Source organism: Ambystoma mexicanum, chromosome 5p, assembly GCF_040938575.1.
Source record: "Ambystoma mexicanum isolate Mex_15411 chromosome 5p, UKY_AmexF1_1, whole genome shotgun sequence".
Lineage (NCBI taxonomy): Eukaryota > Metazoa > Chordata > Amphibia > Caudata > Ambystomatidae > Ambystoma > Ambystoma mexicanum.
The window spans coordinates 928652119-928679607 of record NC_090930.1 but is presented as its reverse complement, the minus strand read 5'-3'; the positions used below and the strand labels follow the sequence as shown (position 1 = coordinate 928679607).

Sequence of the window (27489 nt, the reverse complement as noted above, 5' to 3'; positions counted from 1 at the left end):
TGTACATCTCCTGCTGTGTGCCTCAAACCCCACACTCCAGGTCTCGGGACAAGGCCTACCCGAGGGATTATCAGTACAAACAAAGGGAACTCTGCGAGGCACCAGTACGTTAGTACGTGCAGCCCTGATTCTCGCTCGGAACCTCAAGACTAAAAACTATAAAAAGAAGGGTCAGGAATAAAAAAAGGGGTCGTGATGTGGAGGGCTAGGAAGCTGACCTACCAGAAATAATTAACAATCATTTCATAATCAAGTTACACTTTTAATCAACAATACTCTAAAAACCACAATTAAATGGCAACAAATTCGTCCAACATGAATACCACAAAGCGCAAACAATGAAGCAGCCTAGTTAAAGTGCTGACGTGGCTAAGACTATCCAAGATCGGATTGTCAAATTTCCACAAATATATATATACACAGACAAAAAAGTATACACCTAGAAACTAAATGGCGAGTGTAAAAATAGAGACGAATCACATACAAAATGAAAATGATTAAAAAAAGACACTGTGTACCAGATAGGCTACTGAACATGAAGCAGGTGTGAAGAGCCAATCCCAGCGCTCAGAATACACACCATTGCAGCTCAGCATGGTTCGGCATCCATAGGACCAGATGGCAGATCCTTGCTGCTAAAAAAGCAGACCATATCCAGTGCCAGCTGTGGGTGTTGGAAGGCAGAAAGCAGTGCCTTTATGGAGTATACAGGAGGGCTGCGTGAGAAGAAACGATAGCAAGAGTGTGAGCCGCAGGGTAGAGGTGGCAGTGGTGCAGAAACACAGAGAAGATGAGAGGGAGAGAAAGCGAAAGGAGGAAAAGGAGAGTGGGAAGATATGGGTTGAAGGGAAGTGGAGGAAGAGTAAAGATCTGAGCCGCGAGGAGGATGAAAGGGGATTGAAAGCAAGAGATGAAAAAGAAGAGAAAGAAAATGAAAGAGCAAAGTAGGGCAAAGTAAGTAAGAAGAGAGGGTGGAAGAAAAGAACATAAGCGAGTGAAAGGGAAATAAAGAATATTCACAGAGCAAGAACAGGAGGGCAGAGAGGAAACAGTGCAACAATAAGGGAGGAGGTAAAGAAGAGAAAGGTGTGAAGAAGGGTGAAGGACCATAAGTAGCTGAGATTAAGGCGCTATATAAATGACTCATCATTATCATTCTCATTACAGCATGGCGGCACTACATCACCTGCATGCTTCACGCCTCTGATTGCTGCTCCCACACCATGGATTATCAGAGTTTGAGTCAGGGCTTGGCATCCTTGCTGACTTCAAGCTGCATTTCACCATTTCCTTGGCATTGATGCCCCACCAACTTCTATTTTTTTCAAATCAGACACTGCAATGTGTAACAACCTGGCAATATATCAGGTCTATGACCTGCTGCCATAGGCCGCTAGTGCAGTGACATAACATTGAGGCTTGCCTCTTGCACATCCTATAGATTTACATTAAGCTTGTCCATAAGGTGCACAAGTATATCCATCTCGGCAACACTAAAGTTGGGCTTTCTCTTCTGCTTTTTTCTCTTCACTGACTCTCAGCTTGAACTGCAGGTATTGGGTGAGTGTAATTCTATCTCTTCTTATCAAATTCAGTTAGCAATGGCCTTGTGTGTGCCTGTGAATGTGCAAAAGAAATGTATGTCATATTAACTGTACACCATCGATACTATGTTGGGTTTTAATAAATCAAAGACTAAACCCCTTCTACCTGTAATGTGAGCAGAGTAGGTCATTTCAGCCATTAGGACACACACAAAACAATGACACCAAATAGCCATCACTGGAAGTTCACTTCCAATTCAGAGTCACGCAGCACTGCATCATCGTGGCACTGGATGAGAGAGTGTTTTTCTCACCTCCACTAAAGAGCTGGACATTGTGGAGGAGAGAAGGGAAGGTCAGGGGGTGGAGAAAAGTGAAGAGGTTGGAAATAAGTAGATGGTGCACATGTTGAGTAGCTAGAGAAAGGAGTACATGTTGAGAATTGGGCAATGGGGAAGAGGTTGAGGGGAGGAAATAGAGGTGCAGGTTGAGACAAGGGGAAGGCAGGGGAAGAATATGAGGAACTAAAGGAGAAGAATGAGCTTAAGGAGGTAGGAGTGGGTTAGGAGTTAAAGGCTGAAGCTTTAGGGAAGAGGTTGAGGTTTCAGAGAAGGAGGAATTGATTTCAAGGGAGGAGAGTAAATAGATAAAGGAAGGATACGTCGAAGGAGAGGTGTACATGTTGAGGCTCGAGAGGTGCTTGAGAAGGAGTATAGATCGGACTCCACTTGTGCATACCTTAGTTTGTTTTCCATTAATGGAATACTTTTTAGCTTATTAACTTTTATTTATTAAAATTAAGTTGGACAATTTATCATTTCCTGACTGTTCTCTTCCCTCTGGTTCATTCAGTGACACCACTCATTATATCCCACTCCATGGAGTCCCTCCTCCCCCCAATTCATATTATCACCTGTAACCCACCAAGTAGCTGAGGGAGGGATTTCAACCATGGCTTCCCTGGGAGGAAAAGGCCGGATCCAGCTTTCCTGGAGGTTCCGGAGTCCTGCTAGGAATTTTATGGGAATGGCTACATTGGTGTGTAAGGCAGGAATCATCTTACACTGATGCTAGGCGCTTATGGGAGTTAATTTGCATAATCCTACCTTTGACTAGACCTCTCACCCAGGGATGCAGTTACTGTTTCCTGTTAATAGAGGGCATCATGTGAATGTTAGTTTAAAAAAGGTAGGCTTAGTGGGGTCCAGTTAACACATTACATTTCCAGATGTACCTTCAGTTCTTCCCTTTTGTGTGTTACCTGTTATCTTATGGCTTCTTCAAATGCGCTTGTACATTAGACATTTAAAGGAAAAAATCATAATGAATCCTCAACACAATACAACATGACCTAAACAACTAGTAAAACATGGAAACCAACATCATATTCTCCCCACCCCACCTCCCCCCACACTGTGTCTGAAATCCTAACCTGCCCCTTACATCTCAAACCTATGAAAACATGAAAAGGGCTATAGTCCCTCAAGCCAGCAATCGTGTGGTTCTCTCCACAATTTCAACACAAAATTCCAAAATGAAAAGGTGCAAAAAGAAAGAGTAATGAAAGTTCCACAATCCTCAGGGGGGTCCTCCCTTCCCCTGAGGTTCTCAGCAAAAGCACGGTTCTTTTCCTCACAGATTTTTACTTTTCCATTCCAAGGGGTATGGTTCCATTCTCCTGGTTTTCTCCCACTCAAGGGGCACTTTGTTGCTCCTTGACTTTACAGTTCTAAAAACACAATTTTTTCCCAAGAGGATATGGCTCCCTTACCCTGAAGTTTCCAAATGTTCAAGGGGTTACTTCCCTCTTCTTAATTCTCAGAGTCATTTATTCTGCCTGGTATACTCTCCTACCAGGGCTTTCTGTTACACTCTGGGTGCACGCCCCAGACTTGCAGTTACATTGACTTACATTGATTTGACTTTCGCATCTGTGTGCTGCTGCCATCTGGCAACATGGGGTAGGCACCATGTATTTGCCTATTGTTTGACTTTCACATCTGTGTGTTGCTGCCGCCTTGCAACATGGGGCAGGCGCCATGTATTTGCCCATTGCTGACCTTCACATCTGTGTGCTGCTGCCGCCTTACAACTTGGGGCAGACACCATGTATTTGCCCACTGAGTTGACTTTCGTATCTGTGTGCTGCTGCCACCTTGTAACATGTGTAGGCCCCATGTACTTGCCTTTTGTTTGACTTTTGTATCTGTGCGTTGCTGCCGTCCTGCAACATAGGGGCATGCTCAATGGATGTGATCATAATGTACTTCTCTTTTGCACTTTGCGTATGATGTATTACGTTTGCACGTTCCACAATGTTTTAATTCACCTCTTAGGCTTCCTTTCTGTAACCCGAAGCACTGAAACTAATATACTCTCCTGCCAGGGCCTTCACTTTATTCCAACAAAAAGAAAGGTTTCATCCACTTCAGGGGGCCTCCCTTCCCATGGAACACACTTCTACTGTTTTCCACTTTAAAGGGGTATGGGTCTACCCTTATTTTCCCATACTTGGGTATGAGTCGCTGACTCACTGTGTTGTCATCATTTTTCAAATGTCCTGTTTCTTTCAAACTCACACAGTTCACACGCTGTCTCTTCTTATTTATCTCTGGGGTACATGGCCCACTTGCATTCATGTATTTTATTCCTTTTAGCTGTCTCTGTGTTTCAATTCCCTCGCAGATATTCACCCAGCTTGTTAACGGTGTGCTGCTAACGCTTTGGACTGCCACGGCAACCCAAACTTCCCTATTGGTCTCTCCTCTCGTTCTCCCAGTGGTCAGCATTCTGCCACGGAAGCCGTTCTCTTCACTCTGTGGTCCCTGCTGTTCCTTCCACGTCGCTGTGGTCCCGACTGTGCTTTCCAGGTCACTTGGCAGCTTCTCCTACCTACAGCACCTCAACAGCAGACCATCCCTCTCAGAGGCTCTCTGTCTGGTGCTTGCCGCAGTTCTCCCTCTCTGCTCCGCAAACTACTTCTTCTCCGTGTCCTAACCAGCTTCGGGAATGAAGTGTCTCCATCTTTCCTCTTCTTCAGTGCTTTTGAATCTCCCAGAACCAGTCACATGCTCAGAACATGTAGAGTGCATTGTGCGCTTTTCGGCTTCCGCAATCTTCAATTGTCGAACCCTCTTCCTCGTCCCAGTACTTTTATGGGAATATGTATGTGTTTAGCTATTACTCATGGTTGGATGGTCTGTCTCTGCACCACAGTATGCCCTACAGAGTTGAGAAGGTGACAAATTATTATTCTCTAAAGGAAGGGGAGGATACCATGTCCTACCTTGCGAGTCTCCCTTACTACTATGAGTTGAGATTTTCCTTGGGGAATCAGAGACGAGTTTGCAAGATCTGTCAAAGTACATGCAAATGCATCTAAAACAATAGCACTCAGGTAGATTCTAGTTAAAGTGCATTAAGATTTGGGAAAATAATACATTGATCCTAACAGAACAAGACATTGTGCAACATGTTTCTACAGCTTAAAAGCATAGCATGGCCTAACATAACGCAGTGTAACGTACCAACCTTAACTGAGTGTAGCACTTCAAAACAGGTCAGTGCAGGCACATAGCAAAACATGCCATTGCTAAGCATTCCAAACAAATAATGATGAAATCCAGCAGAAACAGCACCACAATGTTCGGTGCCTCCTGAAATAAATTAAAGAAATTGGCGTGGTTGCGCACAGAAAATACTCCTATTACAAAAGAGGGCCTAACATGAGCTATCGGGACCTGCCCTAGGCTCTAAGCTATACTAACACCAAAGTTGACAGGTAACCCACAAATACATCGTATCTTGCAAACGTCCAGCGCACCAGAGCTTTTTTACCAAAGACCTTTCTGTAGGGAGCGGTGATGGGCCACCTATCTATGACGGTGGATAGAAAAAGGATGAGGACAAGAGACATACATTTCTCATAGCATCACAGTGCACTTATTTGTTTCATTTTATCTTTTTGATCTTTTTTCATTTGATTCTAAAGTATATCACACATCAACCACATATATCACTCTTCAAGAACATCTCAATCAACAACTTCAAATGAGAGAAACCCTTTTAAGACAGTAGAGAGATCGTACTACGCCTATATTCCACAACATAAACTTGACTCGAAAGACCGTTTCCAGTGAAATGTAAACGCTACTAAACCTTAAAATGTGGAAAGTCCACAATGAGGCATTTGATTTTCATCAGTGGTTCCCTTTGTGGTATTTAGGCCCCAAATGTAGAAACAACAATCTGGTCATTCATTTTCCTACAAAAATGAAAATTAAAAACATGGGATATCCCTCAAATTTTGAATATCCCCTGTTTGGGTTTAACGGTCTTCAGCGACGTCTGATGTAAGTCACTTTCTTCAGGACCTTATTAGCAAGGTCCAAAGGAGACTACTGTGCATAATACTTTCTTTGGCAAGACTTGCGGCTCTTCTTGCCTGTCCCTCTTCTGGAATAAATGTTCCGGGGTGTTCTAATTGCCCACTGCTTGCTTTAGAAAAGAAATAAACAAAAAATGCACATTACACGCTATGTATGACTGCAAGAAAGAACTTGTGTCAATAATACACATAGTTCATGAAATCCATCAGGGCTTACTGTGATTCTTCAGAGTACTTTCTCGCTCATAGTCAATACTAGCAATTCCTCATGGCTGATTGAGGAGTGTCTGCTTAAAAATGTATTGACATCAGTAATCTAGTTATTGAAAATCCCTGGTGTTGAAAAATTGGAGTGGGTGGGCACACAAAATACACACAAACAATACACCTATTGATGGGGGAGGATGGTCCGCCACCTGTACCCGTGCAGTGCCTGCGGTGTGCAGCAAGGAAGTTACGCGCCCGCAGGCGCAGACCATCCCAGTGCTTGTGATAGTCCTTGACACTGCATGGTGTCACCCCCAAAGCAGTCACCTTCAGGGCAACATCCTCCAATATTCTATTCCTGCGGAGCTGCGTGCTGCAGCACTGGTCGGCAGACAATAGCTTCTTGACATGCCCCACAATGATTTCAACAAACATGCTGAGCTCACCCTTACCAAAGCGTGGCTTGCGCTGGCGGGTTTGCAGAATCCTTGCTGTCATGTCTGGTGATTGGTTTAGGCACTCAGAAGGGGTGGATGGCTTCCAGAATAGGCAGGTTGCAGTGCATTGTCATGTGTGTAATGGCCGCCGGCCTCTTTCCGGTTCTGGTGATCATGTTATTTCTGGTTACAGTGTTTCCGGCTCTGTTTCCGCGGTGCTGCTGCATCCGGCATGCATGCGGCGGATGCACCGCCCACCGTGGTGCCGTTGCACCAATCTCCGCCTGTGTTACCGTATTGTCGGTGCCACCTGTTCCGCGTACACAGGATGGGCGCAACCGACCAGGCGTAATACTACCTTGTTTCCAGAGGAGCAGATTGGCGGAACCAGTGAGACCGCCATCACAGTAAAACCAGAATATTTCCACTGAGCTCGTAATGAGGGTCATAGTCTCTGAAAATGCCTTCTTGCAAATCCGAGCTTATTGCTTGTGCTGCATTACCACATTCTGTGTCATCACTTTACTTTTGCATGACTAGTTATTGTCTAAGTAGAGTAGGTTCAATTGCAATATGCAATGAAATGGTTAGAGTAAAGAGGACTGGAAGGCTACGTTTCATATTTACAACTGTTCAATTATTCTGTCCTTTTTCAGTTATCTGCCTTTTTCGTCTTGAAGATGTTAGATTTTAAAACCTACCACTATTCTGTAAGAATAGCTATTGCACAAGAGTTAAACTTCTTTGCGTTTGATAATATTTTAAATGAAAGACATTTCCATTTGAGTGACGTTATGTGGCTAGTTCGTTATGCTGTTTGCAAAGAAGCTGGAGCATGCAATACCTGTTAAACAAAATATGTGTGACTGTCTGTTTGGTTATTTGCAGGTCCTGATTCCCATGACCCGCTGCAACGCGCATATGGAAACCATACGCGGGCAACTAAAAGCCAGGAACTGTGGCATTTATACTCTGATATTTGACAACAGTTTTTCCAGGTACTTGCCTCATGTTTAGAACTGTCCCAGTTCGTCTAAAGTGTTACTGCATAAACATTGCTTATACAATGTTGACTGCTATGTGTAGTTTGTACATATCTTTATTTGTTGACAACAACAATAGAAACATGTGAACCATCAGGCGTTCTGGTTCCTTAGAATCAATGGCTCCATTCTTGCTGGCATTATCTCGAATGGTATTATTATCATTATAATAATTGGTAACTTGTAATGCACTTAATACCCAGAGGTTCCTAAGTGCAGACCCGGGGAGCAGCCTGGTTGATGATATCGTACAGGTCTCATCCGCTGAACACTTATCGGACCCTATGGAAATCCCGGCTGGCCCTTCTGCTTCGGAATGGCGACGTCACTATTACTGGGTCCTCTGCGACTATGGATGCACATGTGTTAACTACAACTCGCAATACCATCCTGAATGATAACCAATTCAGAATCTTAAATCTTAAATAAAAGTTTGATTGCCGCCCCTCAGCTTACTTTGTTGTATTCCAAGATGGATTTTGATAACGGCTCACCTAATTCTGAATCCCTCCTCTCACAAACGGAGTAACTTACCTTAGAGGAGGGGAACATAAGTATCACTCGCCCCCAACTTTTGCCACCTGATTCTTGATAACCTTGTTGGTTAAACTGTGTGTTGCAATGCATTAAACAACTAATGTAATACTGTACTTAGTCACGTCACAGCCCCAAAAGACCATTAACCAACGTTGCATGCACCTTGAGAGAAGACATTCTGACAGCTGATGCGTCTGTGGAATTTCTAGCGGACACAAATCCAGGTGACACTTCTTTTCCACCCCGAAATATTAAGATCCCTTCTGACCCACCATCTTCTGTTAACAATCCTGCTTCAGACGTCATTTCCCTATCTGAAGAGCCGGCCAGCAGCACCCATGCTGTATACCTAGGTGCTTCGTTGCCGCCAAAACCCCCTACAAATGTTTAAAAAAGGAGAAAGAAAAAAATAGCTCAGAAAGTTTCGCTCACTAAGGCTACAGTGCAATAAGAACTTTGTTGATTGCAGCTCTGCCTCTGTGTGTCTGTCCACTGCAGAAACTGGTCTGTATGACCTATTAGACTCTGAGCAAGCTAGTCCACAAAAAAGCAAAAGTTAACTAACTTCATCCTTCTCTAAAGACATTAGCACTTACTTTCCTCCCCTTTCATCTGGTATAACATATTTCAAATCTGGTCAGGATTCATCTAATAACCCCAACCCCAGAACTCGTACTACTTGACGATACAGAAACTCTGGCTGACCTCAACAACCGATTTACTGAATCTGATGTCCAGTTTAATACACTGAATGCAGATCGCTCTGCGAGGCAACACTGGATGCACCAGACGTGCAGGCTGTCTCACCTGGTAATTCTGTGCCCAATGCATTACTTACCATGCTGGATGATGAGGTCATAAATGTAACCAGTTGTTTTGGTTCAGCTTATGAAGCAGTAGTAACAACAATATCTAAGCTTGAGGCGAATATAAAGCAAACCTCTGACACTTATAGTAAATGTACCTTCTTGAACCAAAATAAAGCATTTGATTATCAAATCATGCTTGCCAAGAGGAGTCTTAGATGCTACTTTTAACTCAGCGCCCTTATCCTCTTCTGATTTGGTAAAGACGATCAAGGAAAGAAAATATCTATACCAATGTTTCTCTTCATACTAAGATTATCACTGGTGCCTCTAAGACTGATTGGTAAACTTATATCTGGAATACCATTGAAGTCAAACCTCAACCTGACACGAGACAGGGAACTACATCTGCAAAATGGAATGTCACTCGTTCATATAATGACATACTTAAAATCATACAGACAAGTACACATTGTAGAGCACCTGGCCCAGATGGCATTTGCAACACCCTCCTGAAAAAGAACTCCAGGCTACGGATGACCATTCTGATGATCGTATTTCTGGCAATCATTGTTACTGATCAACTACCCAAAAGTTGGACAAGCCTATAATAATCCTGGCACACAATAGAGGACCATGCTCACACCCCAAGGACTACAGAACTCTAGCCATGTTGGAGGCCCCAGCCAAAGTATTTGTGCACATTCTGTGGATGAGCTTGGTAAGTGGGTTACATCCTACCCTACCATCAAACAGGTTTTCGCAAAGGGTATTCCACTGTGAATAACATTCTGCCTCTAGTAATTGTATAGAAGGAGCCTTGTGCACCCTACAACAGTCCATCCATGTCGCCTTATTGATTGTTCTTCTGGATTCAATACTTTGAGGTGAGCGGCGGCCCTATGGCATAAACTGGTCTGCTGGGGCATAGCCCCAGGGCTGTTAAATATGACGGTGGCCCTGCACTCTGGCACTGCTTTAAGAGTAAAGATTTCAACTGCTGGACATCTTACTGACCCGATTAATAGATAGCAGGAATGCATCCTGTGCTGCTCTCTCCTGTTTAATCTGCACGTAGCTGACCTGTCTAATGACCTCATCTCTGACAAATGCTTCCCACCTAAATTTGGCCAGATTAGATTACAATGAGTACGTTATGCAAACAATCTCATCGTATTGGACAGCAAACTACCCTAAATTCTCTTGCCACCTACTCCAGCAAAAACGGATTGAGGATCAACACACAAAAAACTAAAATTATAATATTTTAACCCTGTTGCCCGTACTAAAGGGAGCAATATCACGTGGAAGATAGATGGTCACAATCTGGGGCCTGTTCGCCATTATAAATACGTGGGAGTGACTATCGGCCGCAGGTTCAAATGGGCAACCCACTTTGAGAATCTCAATGTTTGTGTATGCCAGGTGATGGGTGGCACAAAACTATTTGCCACTAAACATGCATGCATATTTGACGTATTTACTTAAAAATTTCGAAACATGGTAAGCAATCCAATAAACCCTGATTTAAAGATAGAAGAGCAGCATTCTCTCCGAACTATTAGAACAACAAGAAAAAGCCCTATCACACGGGTAAAATAGTGACTTGTTGGAAGTGTTCCATTTACATACAGTAGCCCCTTCAAGCGTGTTGTTGGTAGTATGAAAAAGCTTGCCCTATATCCTAACATCTTAACAGTTATAGTTAAGAGGACGACTTGTAATACTCCTATGTAGTCATTGGTTTTCATGATTATCATTGATATTTACACATCTGCCTTTGGTTGGACCTTGCAGCACTGTTGGTTTTTTTTTGTCCCATCATACCATTTTTTGTGTTTGTAGGATATAAAAACTTTAACACAAATAAAACATTTACCAATTATATACATTTAAAAGAGAAAAAAAAGAAAGAAAAAATAACATTATATTTAAAACAGCCACAATTCATTCAATTACAATTCATAATTCTTCATGACTAAATATGCTAATCCATTTCCTATTGTGCACATACCATGTGTAATAGGCTAATCCATTTCCTATTGTGCACATACCATGTGTAATAGGCTAATCCATTTCCTATTGTGCACATACCATGTGTAATAGGCTAATCCATTTCCTATTGTACACATACCATGTGTAATAGGCTAATCCATTTCCTATTGTGCACATACCATGTGTAATATGCTAATCCATTTCCTATTGTGCACCTACCATGTGTAATATGCTAATCCATTTCCTGCACATACCATGTGTAATAGGCTAATCCATTTCCTATTGTGCACATACCATGTGTAATAGGCTAATCCATTTCCTATTGTGCACATACCATGTGTAATAGGCTAATCCATTTCCTATTGTACACATACCATGTGTAATAGGCTAATCCATTTCCTATTGTGCACATACCATGTGTAATAGGCTAATCCATTTCCTATTGTGCACATACCATGTGTAATATGCTAATCCATTTCCTATTGTGCACCTACCATGTGTAATATGCTAATCCATTTCCTATTGTGCACATACCATGTGTAATAGGCTAATCCATTTCCTATTGTGCACATACCATGTGTAATTTCCTATTGTACACATACCATGTGTAATATGCTAATCCATTTCCTATTGTGCACATACCATGTGTAATATGCTAATCAATTTCCTATTGTGCACATACCATGTGTAATATGCTAATCCATTTCCTATTGTGCACATACCATGTGTAATATGCTAATCCATTTCCTATTGTGCACATACCATGTGTAATATGCTAATCCATTTCCTATTGTGCACATACCATGTGTAATAGGCTAATCCATTTCCTATTGTGCACATACCATGTGTAATTTCCTATTGTACACATACCATGTGTAATATGCTAATCCATTTCCTATTGTGCACATACCATGTGTGATATGCTAATCCATTTCCTATTGTGCACATACCATGTGTAATATGCTAATCCATTTCCTATTGTGCACATACCATGTGTAATATGCTAATCCATTTCCTATTGTGCACATACCATGTGTAGTCTCTAGTGAACTACTGTGTGGTGGAAAATGTTCTATGTTGGTGGATGTCAGCTGTCATGTGTGAGGGCCAAAGATGTGTTTTAAGAGTGGTACGGCATTCTTCTATAAGTAGTCAATGCTATCAGATGTGCCCTTTCGTACAGATTTTTCTTAAATGTGCTTCATTTGAAATAATGCACAATTTTCCTCCCATGTTGCACCATTGGAACAATGTTTATTTGAAAAAAGGTAATTAAAAATAAGTAGTGCAAATCCCTCAATGTGACTACATTTAAAATGTTAGTGAGAATACATTGTAGGATTGGACACCTTGTGTTAAGTGATGGCATCATCCCTCAAGTTAAAGGCAAAACTACACTTCTGGCATTTTGACAATTAGTGGCACCACTTACTCTGAATAACAACACAAGAACCAGGTCAACCTTCAACGGTATTCACAGTTTAAGATGCTCAAGTGATAGTTAAGATAATTTCTGATGCTATTCAGGGGCATTCATAAAACAGGAAGCCCAACATGTTTGTGTTTAATGATGGTTGTGGAAGCGTGTGTCCTTGTGCAAAGCACGTCAGTCTTTGCCTGAGTGAGCAGAAGACTATTTGTGCAGTTCTGCTTACATTGATTCACAGGGCTTCGTAGTAGGTAATATTTGTGAGACAGGAACGATTATTTTGAGGAGTGAACTTCAATCATCAGGGTTAGTACAGGAAAGTTCCCTACAAGGATAGTCAGAAGACTGAATGTAGGGCTGAAAGCCATTGTGCACAGACTCTACACCGCTCACAGACAGCTGAGATGGTGAACTAGTTGATGAACAGAATCTGTTTTGAAGTGTAAACTGATAAAAAGAAGCTGATTTATCGATGAAGGTTCAAGCAAGCACTGGGCTAGGAATGCAGAGAGCCGAGGAGATATTAAGCAGTGAATTAGCATGCAACCCTGTGACGTTTACATACATTGACGTTTGCCAAACGTTTTTCATGTATGATATTCCTCTAAGAAGCGTAACTTGGTCATAAAGATGGCTAAACAAATTTGAAAGTGTTTTTAAAGGTTTTGCCCAAAGGCAAAGTGGACTACTGGATCCCTTGACAAAATAGGCTGGAGCCTGATCTTTGTTCGTAACTTCCAATATTTAATAACATATTTAAATGGAAGCTTACTGAATTACCTGTCAGATGGCAACATCTGTTGATTGACACTGTTGTATTATTTAGGATGAAGGATGGAGATGGATGTAGACATGTATTGCTATGTTGTGTTCTAAACATGTTTCACTCTTCCTTCACAGATTCATCTCTAAAAAGGTGTTTTATCACTTGTCCATTGAGCGACCTGTGGTCTACGATGGAAGCGATTTTCCGTAATCTTGATCTAGGAATTATCCTTGAAGACAAGCTGTTTTATTTTGTCTTTTTGTCTCGCCTTTCAGAAAACACTATATGTGAGCAATAAGCACGACACAGTACTTTATCAGCTATGCAATATCTATTCAGGAATATCTCCATACACAGAATACTTGCAGGAACACTAACAGTTCTGTACTGTGTACAGAGCGCTAAAACCCACGCCGCGGCTTCTGGGAAATGGAGGAATCTGTTGTCTCTGGAGAAGGGTATTATGCAATCTGTTGGATAGGAGGGTGGGACCCTCTCTTTTTGTTTACTGTTACGGTAATGTTTATAATCATAGGGAAATCACAAAATACTGCTGGTAGTTTCAATACAAGTGTATTTACGTTTGTTGTGTAAGGGAATGGGCGTGAGTGTGCAGTGAATCAGCCATAATGGCACCCTAACCAACTCCTACTTTCACTTTTTGCATGAAGATCATCGTCCCCTTTTCCAGTGCGTTGGTACAGATCCTTGGTAGTCATATTTGTTCAGACTCTCCAACATTCTGATGCCACCTGGATGAAGAGGAAGTTCAAGAAAATGATTTAAGTGTCAAACTGGGGACTTTAAAGTCTGTGCACACTGAAACGCATGGATTCTTCACACATTGTTGTCCATGTGTGTGGCAGCAACATCAAACATCTTTCCACATACTTTTTACTTTGCCTTGAACGTGGACATCCTGGAGCAAAGGGTACTGCTTACAAGCTAAAGAGATATTAATTGTCTCTGTCCTCACCAGTGTTTCTCAATTTGAAATCAACATATTTTGCCTTGATGTGCCAAATCAGTTTTGGGGGTTTGTAAGTGGGTGTCTACTCATATTTGAGCGGGTTTTTCACATCTTACTCATTATTTATGGTTACTTTTATCTATGTTTACTTGCATCAGTCTCCGACCTACACTGTGATTTGAACTTGTGCAGCTAGAGCTGAAAGGCCTCGCTTGAGTGTTATTCATTATGCTTTGTATAATGCAATCTCCAGTCCTCCCAGTACAAATATTCCTTGTCAAAGTCCTTACTGTACAAGCCGAGCTCTTACCCTGAAACAGACACCTCACTTGCCACCTAAAAGGAAAAACATCCTTCCCCAAACCCTTCATTTAATTTCTTTTATGTAGGCTCTGCCCAGGCAGAGAGGTGTAATAGCCTCCATAGGGGTCATCAGAAAGTTCTTTTTCGAATGCCTTGCAGTAAACACTTGGTGTGAGAATGGCATCCAGAGAGAGGGAATGTGAGGATTGTGATGATGAAGACTTGGACCCTGAGTAATGGTGACTACCTTAAATAATCAGGTCTTTACCCTCTTGTCTATTTTCCTCAACAAAGTCCTTAATTGGTGAGCCTATGCCGAGTAGCATTTGGATCATGACCGTATGTGTGATGTCACTACAAAGTTATGCCAAGGATGCCTGGGCACGAAGGGAGAATCAACAGTAGAGTTAGGCAGTCGGAGGGTCCTGACTGCCAACAAGCAACTAAGAAGATCCAGCAGGAAAAGGCGGCAGGACTCGGCAGAAGGTTTGTCGAGCGTGATCTGCAGTGCCTGATGGCAATTTAGTCCCTAGAGAGACATGATTGCAATGATGGCAGGTGCACTGCATGCACACCGAAGCAATGCTTGCCGGGAATAGTAGTCTGCACCTTTGCTCACTGCCACAGTCACCACAACAGTTTCCAAGGGCGCATATTGTAGTGAACCCCTGGCACATGACCGGAGGCCATGCTATAGTCGGGTGGCAAACATGCCGGAGTTGCCAGACTCCAAGATGGCACCTCCATTTATATTGCTTTGGTCTGCACAGCCCCAGGTCCACAGCAAACAATGAGGACAATACATGGAGGACCTAATAAGTAGTAGGAACAAATCCCAGTACACAGAACTCACACTCCCATCGCTACTGACCACAGGTGCCCCAAGTGAAACTGCAATGCCAGTGTCTTACAACAGACACAAGTATAAACAGGAGAGAACTCAGGATCAAAGTGAGTGAGTTTGGAAAGTGGTTGGAGAATTGATGTTGCGCATACAGAGGGAAGGACGAAAGAAATACATGAGAGTGAATCTGGAACTGGAGGGGAAGGAGTAGAGGAGTGTGAGGGAGAGGATGGATCTGTAAAAGGCAGAGATCTTGGAGGAGAGAAGCAGCATGATGGTGTAGGTGGAGCTGAAGGAGGGTACGACCAAACAAGAGAAGGTCACAGGGTTAGAAGGAGGTGGTGGCATTGGAATAGAGGGAGAGATAAAGGAAGGAGGATCAAACACAGCAGCAGAAAGGAGTTGGAGAGAGGCAATCTGACAGAAACTAAAAAAGTCACAAAGGGCCTCACTACGAGTTTGGAGGCAGCCATGGCCTTTTATGTTCCTTCAGATCTTCAACGTGTACATTATTAAGGGCATGGCTGCCTCCAAACTCGGGTCCGGGTTCCCTGAATGGGGAAATACTGGGCCATTCCAACCTTGGAGGGCCCGTTATTTCCCCATTCAGGGAACCCGGACCCAGACCATCCCCGTTCCCATTGGAGCCCCATAGGGCTCAATGGGAATGGGGAGCATGCTAACAACGGGCCCGTTAATGATGGGCCGTTGTTAGCATGCTGGGCTGGGCTGCTGGGCTGCTCGTGGGACCCGCTAAGGACGCCTGGTAACCTTAGCGGGTCGCAAGCAGTCCTCGTAATAGGGCGGTAAGGGGTTAACGGCTCCGGTGCCTTTACCGGCGCCTTTAACCCCTTACTGCCCACCTCGTAATGAGGCCCATAGTCTCTTTGTTGGGATGGGAGGTCTCTGGCCCATGGCTTGCTCAGGTATCTGAGATCGTGGCTTGTATATGAAGTCAGAGCTGAGCAGATTGAGGGTTTTTTGGGCTAGATCCTGGACTCAAGGGGTAAATTAATGAAATTCTCTATTACCACCGCCCTGGTTAAGGAGGCGTCCCAAAGGAAACAAGTCTGACTTCTTAAATTCACTGGGCTGTGTAGAACAGTGGACAAGGTCACTCTGCAGCTCCAAGGACAGGTGGAGACCCATTTACCAGTAGATAATTTCCAATCTGGTTAACCCCCAACCTCACAAAACTGAATTTACCATAAATACAATGCGGGATGGCTTGTTTTGAAATAGCAGACAATGGCGGTCACTCCATTTTCCTCCTACTTGACCTGTCAGTGACATCTGATATTCTGCTATTCCTCCTGGGAGACAAAGCAAGGGGGTTAGATCAGGTTGCCTTCTTTGCAGCAGACAGGGAACAGTGCGTTCAGCTTGGAGACTTGATTCCTTGAAAGCAGTCATTTTTGGCTTCCTTCAAGGCCCCTTTATGTTCCTTCAGATCTTCAACGTGTACATATTTCATGAAAGCAGCTCAGAAAACTCGTTTAGAATTTAGTAAGTTTTATTTCTAGTGGTTTAAGTATACTCACTTTAATATTGTCATAATGCCATTTCTTCTCATAAAAAAGTCTTCTGTTTATTGTTGGCGAAAGTCTCTCCATGTCCCAGAGTACAACGTCAGGCCTCTATTTCTGTGACAATGTGTTCTGAATGCTTTGGTACTTTCAATACATCACCAGAGTACAGTGTCAGGTTATTTCTTTCTCTGACATTGTCTTATGACTCTGTGGTACTCTCTCTACAATTCCCATGAATCACTGTTTGTGCTTTCCTTCCCTCCCATTAATTATTGGGCCATTTAGTCATTCAAATGCAATTTTCAGACTGAAGTGTCTGAGCTTTCTTTCTCTCACAACGATCTGAGGGAAACTTTAATACTTTAGTTACAATTCCCTGCATTTATTGTGGAGCTTAATTCATGTACTCGAACTTCCAGGTCTCTCTTACACTTGGCTTTGTCTTTCTTCCTCTTCTCGTTCCTTCTCTGGTGTTGCAGTGGACTTCGATCATCAGTGGCTTCCCTGCCTCCTCATGGCACACGGCTCTCCTCTTCAGATATCATTCAGGGAGGATAGCTCAGAGGCAACGTGCTCTCCTTGGAAGCAAGATGACACGAAGCAACACAGGTTCGATCCCCGGGTCCGCGCTTAGAAACCTCTGGGTATTTAAGCGCGTTATAAATACGCAACTAAGACAAACAACTACGCAACTAAAACAAACACTTCCTGTAACAGTGCCTCGATGCAAAATGCAAACAATAAATAAATAAATAAATTCACATCTCTCAAGCTCTTGCAGGACTTCTTCTGGATCTCTCTGGTGATGTTGTGCCATAGATTCTTGATTGACTTGATTGGTGGGTGTTGAGACTCGGACAAGAGAGACTCTTGTCCGAGTCTCAACACCCACCCAACCGGACCTTTGGTTTACAGTAACCAAAGCCAGAGCGCCTCTTTGCTCACCAAACTCTCTGTGCTCTCTGCGCCCTCTCTCAGCTTCAGCATTTGCCATCTCTGTGTCTCATCTTTCTGGACGCCACAGGTTCTCCACCAGTGCTCTGCTTCTTCCACCTTCTTATGCTTCTCATAAATTCACCCCATTGCTGGGAGGTCCCATGTCCTGTTCTTACTGGTCTCATGTCTCTGCTCCTCTTTTGCTCCTCCTCATTTCCCAGAATTTCCTGTTGCTGACCTCTAATCAAAGCAGGGGTGGTAGGATGCTTTTCTGTTTCACCAGGTCTTGCATGCAACAGATAAGACCCTTGTTTTGTTTAACTGTGAAACTCGAAGTCAGCACTATGTCACACATACAACAACTTATGGGCATGCTCAAAGACTGCCCTTTCCTTTTCTCGTGTGAGGCTGATGACATGCAGATGTACCTTCTCAAAACAGGAAGTGAGGTCCATTTCCCCTCAGTCTGCAGGGGCCTGCTGGCTATCGAATCCTGGATGCATGAAAGGTGTCTCAAAACGAATGGCTCTGAAACAAATATGTTCGTCCTGGGACCCATACACCACCTTAGCAAGCAAAATGGACACCCTTTGCCCCCCTACACCGACTTTCTTCAGGGTAGTACTTCCCATCCAGTAAAAAGAGGATAACCCAGATTCCTCGAGGATTCTGACATGTGCCTCGAAGCAGAGGTGAGTAAAAGGGGTTCAGGCATACCAAGACTGCAAAAATATTCTTCCCTTCATCCCCAAAGACACCCACACCATGGTAACTGCAACGCGCTTCCTCGCCTCATCGCTCTTCTATGGTTTCTGTGACCTTGTACTTTGCCTTAACATGGTATGTTGCCATGAGGATGTAAACGCTGTTATGACATCTCTACTCGTGCCCTAGAGACGCTATAACATCCCTTGCCATGCACAGGTGACTGTTAGTGCCTAAACACAATTTATTTTCTTGTTCATTCTATACAAATACATACAAGTAGCATACACTCCGAACAGGCACCCCAAGAAGGGTCATGTAAAGGGAAAAGCCAGAGAGGAGGAAACAGGGAGTAGGAATTTAGGTGGGTGTTGCTCGCAGGACCCCCTATTCTCAAATGTTCATCAAATTCAATAGATATTTACTCTCTTAAATATGGCCTGCTAAATGGACGCCAGAATGTACAGCTCCCAGACCTAAAGGCAGCTCCCAGAAACAGCCATCCTAATTTATAAGATATCACAGCCTCACTTTATGTTGACCCAAATGCAGGCATGGGAATAATACATGTAACCCTGCTTCTAAACTCTCCCGGTTCAATTGCAGGACCAGGAGTAAATTGGACCTCGAAGACATCCTAAAGAGAATAATGCATTTAAGTTATTTTAGACTGTTTCCCGTACTCAACATTGGTGGGGGGACATACTGAAACATGCCTCCTGCAGAAACGGGTACAAACTGGCAGTCTGAGTGGTTTTCAACATAGCTGTAGCGATGGTGCTTCCTTTAAACAAATCAATGAAGGGGTTTGGAGAAGGTGTTTTTCTTTCTTAGGAGTAATTCATGACTGTTTTGTCTTTGGGGTCAATGCAAGATTAAAAAATTAAGGACTGAGATACGGAAAACCAAACAGGAGTAAATGTGTATGCCAGTCCCACTGTGGCTGAGTTGTGCTCAGATTTAGGAAGACCCTTGGGAAAAAATTATGTTTTTAGGTAGCTTAGGTAGACAAGTTATGTCATGTTATTTGCCTGGTCCTGTCCAAAAGGTGGCATATTGTGACCGGGTAAATGAAAATAAGCATTGCTGTATACAATATTTGTAATCAAGGATATTGATATCTGAACATTTTTTGTATTTTGACTATGATTCTGATTATGGTAAGTTCAAATTGTATTGTCTCATGGGACAACTCTTGTGATGTCATTCTATTCTCGTGCCCCAGGACTGCACCGATGTCGCACTCATTTTGTACATTTTAAATTCGATGATTCTTGAACTGGCCTGGTCAATGCCTGCCAAAAATAAACACATAGGAGTGAAAGTGGACACTTAGGACACTCAGGTACTGCTCTGTCTGAATACCAGTCATTGCAATATCAACAAAATGGAGGACTTTCACATGTGACCTCTTAAGTACAGATATCCAAAGTAATGCCTGCTGCATTTTAATACTGCCGAGGCATAGGACTTATAACTTGAGAAAGTGACATTGTTCCTAATGTGGCTGAGTTCTCCTTCTATAGCTTGTTATTTCATCTAGGAACCAATGGGCACTAGTAATATTGTGCAGAAAGGAGTTCCTATATTTCAAGGAAATAATAATATAATCAACTCTAACATGTGCCAATTAAGTGCTAATGTGGAAAAAAGAAAATGCAAGGAATCAAAAGTCTTGTTATTCGATACGTGCTTCAGAGCAAAAATATTTAGCAGAATCTTTATTTTAGTTCATGTAGAAGAATTTTGAAAATTCAATTCATTTCATTTTTACAACTATGTTGTGTCAATATTTAACATATCGTATTGAGTACAATTATATATATATATATATATATATATATATATCCTTTCAAAGCACTGATGATGTCAGGCAGGGTGAGTAGCACTCTTCACATCACAAGATTTGCGGAATCCGGACACCAACGTTCAAGAATAATAGTAATCTTTATTAATGCCTTACAAAGTGGCACAAAAATTAAAAAGCCATCAAAATTTGGCTCTTCCAAAGTGTCCATGCGCGTTGGGAACGTTAACGCATTTCGCGGCTTGCCTCGCCGCTTGATCACAACAATATATATATATTGTGTTTGAGCCACAAAAAGAAAAGAAAAAAAGTCATTCATTTGTTTACATTGATATCACTTGCAATCAAAAAAGAGTAAAGAGGAACTATGTAATCTAATGCAATAATCTTACATAGAACACGCTATTGATGTCTCAATTTTACTGGTTATTAAGTCCAGCAAATATATGCCATTATGGGGAACTAAAAGTCCAATATAGGATTTAAGAATATTCAAGCACCTATGGTCGAACATTTTGTAGAATTGAACCATAATGAAGACAATATATCCTGGAGCATTATTGATGTTGTCTGGAAGCTACAACAAGCCCACTGCTCCGAGACAATTTTAGGTCGGATTGAAGAAGAATGGATTCTACACTTCAGGTCACATATTTATGGCCTAAATGACCAATTAGAATGGGCTTCATTGTTGTAAATTGTACTGGATGCTCACACCATGATTAACATGACTTATATGAACATGTTATCACCTCTATAATATGGCGCGTGTCCTGACTACAAAAAGGTTATTGATCCAAAAACTCATTAAGTTTTAGCATTGAGTGACATGATTTCTTCTTTAGGAATTCATTCATAATGGTAACTACGCACTAACAAGCACAACATACTACCCACATTCTTTAGACTACTAAGTGATTTATTTCTACATATATATTATATATCTATATTCATGTATTCACTGAAAAAACCTTAGTTAAGGTGCAGTTAAGTTGCGCAGATTTAATGCAACAAAACCCTTGAAATTCAGCAGATGTGGGAAGTCATGACCAGCTTAACTTGGCACGCTCCCGCTGATGTGACCCATAATTCCATGTCCCCCATAATGCCATTTTGTATGTCATTGTTAATCCCTTCTCTTACAATATGTATGCGCTCATGGGCTTTGCTCATGGTCTTTCAGCCATAGCCAGTGAGAATGCCTTTGGCCGTGCCCACTGTATATTTTAAAACACTACCGTGCAACTTGCGATGTCCTTCGGCCTGACTCTGTTTTCACAAACAGGTAACTTGGTAGATACCTATGCATTTCTGATGCTGCTCTACTATTTCACACACTATTCCCCTTTTTGGAGGAACATTTGCCTTATTGTATTCTCAATGTGCTCCTTTTTAAAACAGACAGGGAGCTTTGCCCTCTTCTCCTGCATCTGAGATTTCATCAACGTCCTCCGCAACCAATACCTGTTGAATTTATACTTATTTCATTTTGTTACATCATTAACGCCTCCCTCACAGAAGTGTAAATCCAGGACACATTCAAGACTGGTCTTGTATGACCACTTATGAAAAAACCAACCCTATAACCAGAAGTCTTGGCCAAATACTGGCCCATTGCAAACCTCTTGTTTATTATCAAAATCTTGAGAGAAATAGTCACTACACAACTAGTCAACAGAAAGTCACTACACAACTATTCATATATATATGTTCGCTGAAGTACATATCACATAATAGGGCTTTTTATTCCTTGTATTTTCTTTTTGTCAACATTAGCACTTAATTGGCACATTTTAGAGCTGATTGAATTATTATTTCCTGTACAATATTGTCATTACATCTTTACTTCTTAATACTACATTTGTCAAGAAGCTACAGTGTCGAATTTCTCCATAATGTGTACTTTTGGGACAAACTATCTGAAGCAACATGCATTTGTAATCAGTCGTCGCTGCCTCAAAGACTATCAAGTGTGTGAGTGTGTGTGTGTGTGTGTGTGTGTGTGTGTGTAATCTGACATCTGCCAAACAATTTAACTAGAACTAAAATAACTGCATTAATGAAAATAACTGGTGTGCAGAGTCCTTATGTAGCTGTCACAATCATTACTACATGGCGACAGACAATCCAACAAGCACTCAGAAAGGAGACTGCACTGTATTTGTATTGCTCCTTGAGGTCAAATAATGTATTGGAAGACTGAATTGTATGCAACACTGCAGAGAATCTATACAGTAGGATATTCTGCAAATGTAGAAGTGTCTCAAGGCCACTAATATGCACTTGTCAACCATTACAATATAATGCTGCTTTTTTACAGAATGTTTGGTAATGATCTCTCCATTTTTAATCTGGATTTAAATAAAAGGTCATGTTGGTTAAGTGTTTATCATTTGTTCTCAGCTCCAGTGATCCATTTTCCATGTGAGACCTTTAAGTGTTTTTTTTTCATTTTTATTAGAGGATCATCATCTGCAGATTCAGGCTTTTCCGCTGAGCTGTTGGCTCTTTTTGATGTGGGCTTTTGTTAGAGTTGAGGCAGTTGTCAAGGGGGGGAACCTGGTGGTATGAATAGGAATGCTAAAGCTTTTTCAAGCATCCATTTCATCAGCTTTTCAAAGCATTGATCATTTGTACTTTTGGGACAAACTAGCTCAAGCAACATGCATTTGTAATCAGTCATATCTGCCTCAAAGACTTTCAAGTATGTATGTATGTAATATGACATCTGCCAAACAACTTAACTATAACTAAAATAACTGCATTAATGAAAAGCACTGGTGTGCAGAGTCCTTCTGTAGCCGTCACATTATTACATGGCGACAGATAATCCAACAAGCACTCAGAACGGAGACTGTACTGTATTAGCATTATTGCTTGAGGTCAAATGATGTATTCAATGACTGAACTGTATGCAACACTGCAGAGACTCTATACAATATGATATTCTCAAGGGCACTAATATGCACTTCTCAACCATTACATTATAATGCTGCTTTTTTTCTGGAAATGTTTGGTAATGAGTTCTCCATTTTTAATCTGGATTTAAATAAAAGAATATATAAGTTTGGGCAAGTGTGTATCATTGTTTTTTTATTTTTTATTAGAGGATCAGTATCTGCGGATACAGGCTTTTGCACTGAGCCGTTGGCTCTTTTTGATTTGGGCTTTGGTTAGAGATGGGGCAGTTGTCAAGGAGAAAAGCCAGGTGCTATGTATAGAAATGGTCAAGCTTTTTCCAATCATCGATTTCTCCCTGCTTTGACCGGAAGGGAAGACTCAACAATGATGTCAGGTGTCTGAAATCATAGGAGGAGACAAAGGAGGCATCAAATGACCAACGACGCCAACCCATTACATTACAGGAAGTGATAACACTCATTCGTTCAACTTAATCCAGTGTAATTTCATATTTTCTGAAATGCCTCTTTAGTGATAATGTAAAAAGGCAGCGTGTTAATAAACATTGGCTGACTGCAGGCACAGCCAATCAGCTTCTACAAACATCAACAACTGATAGGAAACATTATTTTAAAAGCACACAAGAACCAGATCAAATAAAGTGCAATGGTGGCAGGCAATTTTGCCCAGAAGACCGGCAATTGTGTACCACCTCTTGCACTGATTGACAGGTAAAACAATTACATTTGCAATGACGGACATTTGCCCCGACTGATCAGTGGAAAAACAACATTTTGCAATTTTTGGCAAGTGAAAATATTGTCCCATAAGAATTGCCTGCCACTGGTGCAGTTTATGCAGTGAGGCTGAAGGCCCTGGCTGTGAAGGTGAACCAAGTAGAAATAACCCCACCACCAGGCAGTAATCAGTAGTCTGGGTGGCATTGCTACTTTGTACCAAAGACATCGATGTGGGTTTATCAGGGTTGGTAAATATTTTAGGGGTAATTATCACATAATTAAAATGACAGCCAGTGGAACACATGTTTTCATGCTTTTTCAAAAACAAAATAAATACCGCTGGTGGAAAAATGTAGTGTGGTTGGTAAGAAAAATACTGTTGGCCACAGCATATTTACATTACAGATCCAGGCATGCGGCGGGTGATCCATTCTTCACACTGTTGTAGCTGGTTATGTGTTTTTGTTTTTATGCAAACCGATACTGAATGTATTTAGGCTGCAATGTCGCTTGTTGCCCGGGGGGTATTTTGTACTATAACTAGAAATGCTGGTGGTCATACAGTTACCACCTGTGGTAAAGCATGTATTACTGCCAATGCTGGACTGGCATGTTTCAATGGCCAGTATTTTACCTCCTGCACTAATTGCTACTTACTGATGGTGCATTGATACTGCATGTTGAGTAATGCTGCCCCATTTGTCACATTGGTTATGTCACACATTTGCCAATCAACGTAGGAGTAGTAATTGCTATCCCCTAGCTACTCCCAAATGATTTTTACAGCTGAAACATATTGAGGCTCCACTCTGGCAGAGTTGTTCTTTGTGTACACGAAGTTAAATCTTTGGGCATTCAAAGAAACCTGGTGATGGCTAGATTGAGAATTCTACTGATTCTTTTAATACATTCTAAACCAGATCTCCCTAAAATAAATATTTCCCTAATTCCCTAAATGTCCTCTTTTGGTGGCTGGTATACATTCAAGTTTTGCTAGTCCTCTGTCCCACCTTCACAATGCCATCTATAGCCCACAAGAAATACTCACACGTTACGATATTGTGTGTTCTGTGAATTTTGACTAGCCAGCTGAAAAACAACAAATAGCACAATTTGTGTTACAATGAAGGTCATAACCCCGGAATGATATAGTAAGGTTTGAGCACCATGCCTGTGTGATGGTACCTATGGATCACACTGATCATGCTGGAAATGATGCCATCAATTAAACAGGGAATATTGCAAGATTGTCTTAGTTGCAAAGAGGGGACTCCATCCATTTGCATTTCCGTGGATGCAGTCCATTCTAGGCCATTTTGTTTTGTTTCAGAACAGAGCGCATAAGTAGTATGTAAATTCGAGCTGATCAGTGTTTATGTGTCCCTTTACACGCTTTTCCAAATTGAATCGGAAATGCCGACGACCATGTCCATGCATGATCAGAGGCAAAAGCCTCCCCCCATGTACATGCATGATAGGAGGCCTTAACAGGGTTGCATATGGAATCCACTAGCTTTTAGCAGGTGCATTTCCTCCAAAATGAAAATCAGAGGCTGGTGGAAATGGATTCGGGTTTGTATGGCAGTGTGGATGGGGGTGGCATAATCAGTCATTCTGATCTGTAACCCTGCACTGCAACACAAAGGCACCAGAATGACCTGTACTGTAAGAAGCGTGTATTCACACTTGAATACCGCTTTTTCCATGTGCCTTTTTCTATCTGGGTCTTCGAAAATGACCCCCTTGTGTCCAATCTGCATTAGCTTAAACCAGACCTTGGCCCTCATTACAAGTTTCCTTGAACGATGCCCATGATACCATCAATCTGGTAGCACTGTTACCAGCTACCAGAGTGGTGGAATCACTGGCATATTCCAACTGGGTGGGCGTGCGCACCCATTCATTCCTGAACCGCTGTTACTGGATTGATGGTAACACCGGCAAAAATGGGAAATGCCGGTGCTACTCGGAGAAAACATGCCAGTCTAGCGGTTCCATCCCCAATGTGACAGAAACACAGGCAGTGTTGATTCCGATGTTGGAAACACCAGCAACAGTAACACAGGAAACAGCATCACTGTAGGAACTGGAAGTTCGCTGGCGCCCATTTTGGAAAACTCAATCCATTTAAAATCTGGCATTTCCTGTTGCCATCCATCTATGGTAACACAGCCAAGATCTCTGGAGGACCCAAATCTAGGATGCCTGAAGTCTGGCTGCGCAAGCGTTCGCTTCTCAGAAGCAGAACAGAAGCACTGTTTGGCCAGGACAACCTCTGCACCAGCCAATGCTGCAAGTCAGCTGTATTGGACGAGGTAGCCAGCAAAGTAACTGCACTGGGGCTCGTTCCCCAAACTCTAAAAGACTGCCACAAAAGGTGGGAGGACCTGCAGCTGCGGGTGGGCAACCTACTGGCAGCTCACCATCATGAGGCCATGTACATACATTTAATTCGTCACTTGCTACAATGAGTGGACAGTCCTTATTAATGTGTTTTAATTTGAGTGAGCACATTGAATACAGTAATGTAGCATGGGTAGTGCACACTGTGGGGCCCTCGGAAGTTGTCTACGAGTTCTTGTTGGACAATATGCCCAACTTTGGTGTTCATGTGCATGTGTCTGTGCCTGGCTAGTGCTGCCTGCCATCATCGTCATCATCTCTGCCCTCTGCTGGTGGCATGTCCAGGTCTGGGTGCAGGGGTATGTTTCATCTGATGCAGAGGTTATGCAACATTGCACAGGCCAGGACTATCTGCCCCACCTTCTCTGGCCTGTGTATAAGTGCACCGCCTGACCGGTGTAGGCATCTGAAACGTGCCTTCAACAGTTCAAACGTCTGCTCAATGGTTGCTCTGGTTCGCACATGGGCACGATTGTATGCAATCCCTTCTGTCATCTGCAGATCCCTCAGTGGGTTCATTGGCCAGGGCAGAAGCGGATATCTGGAATCACTTGCAACGGTGGCCGGGGGGACACAAGGTTGAGCCATGGCATGCATGTTGCAGGACTGATGTTCTCATTGCACGTTTGTGTATTTCTTGCTTCATGGTAAGTATGTGCGTCATGCACTGTGCTGCACCCTATGCCGGCCAGTATGTGTCATCCATCCCGTGGTGTGTTGTACTCCGTGGGATGGATTGATGTGGGTGGGACTACACTAGCCACTGACAGGCCCTGCATGCATATCCCCATGGTGTGGTGTGGTAATCGGAATGCCATCACCCCATCAGAGTCTGCACACACTACATGATGCCTGCACTGCAGTCTGGACATTCACGGATATGCATCAATGCAGCATGACGGCTTACATGTACAGTAGACCCGGAATACACCTGACATGTTTGGCATCACAGTAGCTGGCAAAGGCACTCCATGGGCGTTTTGACCATCTCCCATTCAATTCCACTGACCTAGCACCACTGTGTTTATCAGATTGCAGATTGAGCACACAGCATTCACACAACTGGCAATTGTGCACTACATGAGGCCCTTTTGATGTTTGCATTGACTATGGACATGCATGGCAGATCGTGCATGGCAGTGGTGTTGCCTGTGACTGAGGGTTGTATGCAGTCAGTGTATGCATGCATACATGCATGAA

At 42.5% G+C, this 27489-nt stretch overlaps 1 protein-coding gene across 3 annotated transcripts in view; it reads left to right on the top strand.

Moving 5' to 3' along the window:
* Positions 1 to 23320, top strand: part of FYCO1 (FYVE and coiled-coil domain autophagy adaptor 1) — a 1135599-nt gene extending 1112279 nt beyond the window's left edge. For all 3 annotated transcript variants that reach the window (XM_069613367.1, XM_069613366.1, XM_069613365.1), the window contains exons 18-19: positions 7464 to 7573; positions 13286 to 23320. In XM_069613367.1, coding sequence (XP_069469468.1) covers positions 7464 to 7573; positions 13286 to 13361 — 186 coding nt within the window. In that variant the 3' untranslated portion in view covers positions 13362 to 23320. The remainder of the gene's footprint in view (positions 1 to 7463; positions 7574 to 13285) is intronic.
* The last annotated feature ends 4169 nt before the right edge of the window (positions 23321 to 27489 follow it).